Consider the following 3,541-nt stretch of genomic DNA (forward strand, 5'->3'; position numbering starts at 1 on the left):
AACAAAATTACCTCTGCACAAACGGAGTGAGCCAACATTATAATTTAACTCAGCTGATCCATAAGAATATTGAATTTGTGAGGGACTATTGGGTACTTTCCTGTTAAAGGGAACATTCATTATTATCGATGATTTTTTTCTCGATATATCGATATTAACAAATTGAAACATATCAGCTGACAATGACGAAAAATATTGTTCAGTATCAACAAACATTAATGAAATGAAACTGTTCTAAAATAAATAACCTAACATAACTAACCAAACTTGCTGTAACATTTAAAAATTCCGCGTTTAAAACTTGCCTTTTATATTCAAACCCAAAGGGAATTTTTAAATGGTACAGCAAGTATGGTTGGTTATGTTAGGTTAGCTTAGAACAGTTTCATTTCTTGTTGTCAATTTGTAATGGATCGGAAAACAAAAACATCGATATATCGAGAAAAAAAACATCGATAATAATGAATGTTCCCTTTAACAGGAAAGTACCGAATAGGTAAATCAAATCATAATAACACATGTGACATAAAAAAACCAGTGAATGTTTGTTATGATTACCAAACTCAGCAAATATTTACCAAAATTTATTAGGTAAACAATAATTTTACATTTCTGATCAAAGCAACATGAGCAGGCACCACGCAGAATTCTTAAAAGAGAAGCCCATCAGAGGAAGAGAGATGAAGACAAAAGCAGTCCCTGCAGATATGTTTGATACAATGAAACTTGTGTCTGCAAAAAAGGCGCTGGGAGACGAAAGTTTGTCTCCTGAACTAGAAAAACCAAAAGACGACAAGGTTCACCTATACCACGAGGGCTACGTGGATGGTAAGTTGTTCTTAGTTCCAGACGAAAATCTTGAAACAATGAAAAACGACGTTCATACACAACTAAAAACTAAAGGGATAAAGGGTTTGATTGGAGAAGACTCTGATTCCTACGATGTGACCAATTACGACAGGGCACATAGAAAAATGGGTAATTTCATAGACAGAGTAGATAGTATAAGTGACTCAGACGATGAAAAACGTAAGGATAGTGAAGAAAAAAGAAAATCAGAGAAGTACGAGAAAACGAAAAAAACAGAAGAAGAAAGTGATAAGGACTACAAAGAGAAGGAAAAGGCTCAGGAAGAGGAGGAAGATAAAGGAGAAGACGAGGAAGAGAAATGTAAAGACTCTGATTCCTACGATGTGACTAATTACGACAGGGCACATAGAGAAATGAGTAATTTGATAGACAGAGTAGATAATATAAGTTCTGACTCAGACGATGAAAAACGTAAGGTTAGTGAAGAAAAAAGAAAATCAGAGGTGAACGAGAAAACGAAAAAAACAGAAGAAGAAAGTGATAAGGACTACGAAGAGAAGGAAAAGGCTCAGGAAGAGGAGGAAGATAAAGGAGAAGACGAGGAAGAGAAATGTAAAGACTCTGATTCCTACGATGTGACTAATTACGACAGGGCACATAGAGAAATGAGTAATTTGATAGACAGAGTAGATAATATAAGTTCTGACTCAGACGATGAAAAACGTAAGGTTAGTGAAGAAAAAAGAAAATCAGAGGTGAACGAGAAAACGAAAAAAACAGAAGAAGAAAGTGATAAGGACTACGAAGAGAAGGAAAAGGCTCAGGAAGAGGAGGAAGATAAAGGAGAAGACGAGGAAGAGAAATTTAAAGACGAGGAAGAAGGAGGAGAACGGAATGAAGTAAAAGGCGAAGAGGACGAAGAAAAATGTGAAGAGGACGAAGAAAAAGGTAAAGAGGACAAAGATAAAGGAGAAGACGGGGAAGAGAAATGTAAAGACGAGAAAGAAGGAGGAGAACAGGATGAAGTAAAAGGTGAAGAGGACGAAGAAAAAGGTGAAGAGGATGATGAAAACGGCGAAGAGGAGGAAGGAAGGGTTAAAGAAGAGGAGGAGGAAAAGGAAGAGATTGGAGATGAAGAAAAATGCAAAGAAGAAAATATAGTAGAAGAAGACAATATAATCAAAGAAGAACAAGGAAAATATGGAAAATATGACGGGGTGTTAGACAACAGATCGGAAGAAAATGTCGAAGATAAAGATGTGGATGGTGGAGGAGTAAAGCCCTTGGCACAAGCATTACGAGATCCAACCCGTTTGCGTCTTCTCATATCAGGCCACTTTAGAAAGGACCAAAAACCAATTTATATAGTCCAAGAATACCGAGAGGAATTAGAACTATTTAAAGATCAAAAAGCCGATTTCAAATCACACCGAAAACTGTGTGAGGATGGAATAGACGCTTTCGTATCAGGGAGATTCTATGATGAAACTATTCTAGAAGAGGCGGAAGGAAACCCAGTAGCACTAAATATTAAACATCAGAAAATAATGATTGATGGAGAAATAGCTAATGTGTATGATGATTACTTTGAACAAGTCTATAACTTAGAGTCGACCGACGTTTTGCTTTCAGGGGAGTTTTTGAAAAGTGAAATCACCAAAAGGATTACTCCGTTCTTATCTCTTGCAGTCAGGAAAGGAGAGAAAAATGAGGAAAATGACATTCGAAACGATGAAACAAGTGGTTCAGAAACCAATATTTTCACTTGCCACCTCAAACCTACAGTACCATTTCCCACTACGAATTCTTAAAACATTTAAATCCATTGTCCAATTATAAAGCATGGTGAGACTTTTATTAAGAGAGTTAAACGCTTTACGCCGATGTACAAAAGTGCCGTTCTTGTGTCTGAAAATATACTGTTTGGGTCATTCTGGAAACCAAACTTCAATAACTTTATTTTGAAATGGATCAAGACGAGCCACGATTATGAATTTACATAAAGAGTTTCGTTTAAAGCTAATTAAAAGTTAAACATAATGTGGCCAAATCATTTGAAATTATACTCACTTGTATTCTCTCTGTGTAGTAACCCTACTGTGCCTAAAATTCAAATAAACAGGTATTAAATTTGTTGCCGTGTGTCAATCGAACTTTTTGGAAACCTAATCATACCGTGAAAATATCCCAACAAAATTTTAGATAATGTACACATACAAGTATAATCAGATACATGCGTAGTGTGGGCCCTTCAGTACCTGGACCGGGCACAGTGGGCCCTTCAGTAGCCGGACCGGGCAGAATGGGCCCTTCAGTAGCCGGACTGTGGAGTGTGGGACCTTCAGTACCCGGACTGCGGCGTGTGGGCCCTTCAGTACCCGGACTGTGGAGTGTGGGACCTTCAGTAGCCGGACCGGGCAGAGTGGGCCCTTCAGTAGCCGGACTGTGGAGTGTGGGACCTTCAGTACCCGGACTGCGGCGTGTGGGCCCTTCAGTACCCGGACTGAGGTTTCCTTTATTGTCCGGACCCCTAATCGTATAGCTCCTTTGAGGTTTTTATTCTTGGATTGCGTCTTGTTTATTTTATTAATAATTTTATCATCGTATGAATTTTAGGAAAGGGAGTTCTCTACTATAGAGACAGTTCTCATCCCTGAAACCAGAAATTAAAATCAAATTAATATAGAAGATGGTTATAAACCACCCTGATTTATTTCAGGGGTTGTTAAGA

The 3,541-nt window shown here is 37.9% G+C and overlaps 1 protein-coding gene across 1 annotated transcript; it reads left to right on the forward strand.

The window, feature by feature from the left end:
• Nucleotides 1–626: 626 nt before the first annotated feature.
• Nucleotides 627–2,621, forward strand: LOC128993018 (golgin subfamily A member 6-like protein 25). The gene has a single exon (XM_054416770.1). The coding sequence runs from the start codon at nucleotides 627–629 to the stop codon at nucleotides 2,619–2,621; it is 1,995 nt and encodes a 664-aa protein (XP_054272745.1).
• Nucleotides 2,622–3,541: the final 920 nt, after the last annotated feature.

This window comes from Macrosteles quadrilineatus, unplaced genomic scaffold (genome assembly GCF_028750875.1).
Source record: "Macrosteles quadrilineatus isolate MER2022 unplaced genomic scaffold, UCM_ALF_1.0 Scaffold_4__1_contigs__length_99947679, whole genome shotgun sequence".
Lineage (NCBI taxonomy): Eukaryota > Metazoa > Arthropoda > Insecta > Hemiptera > Cicadellidae > Macrosteles > Macrosteles quadrilineatus.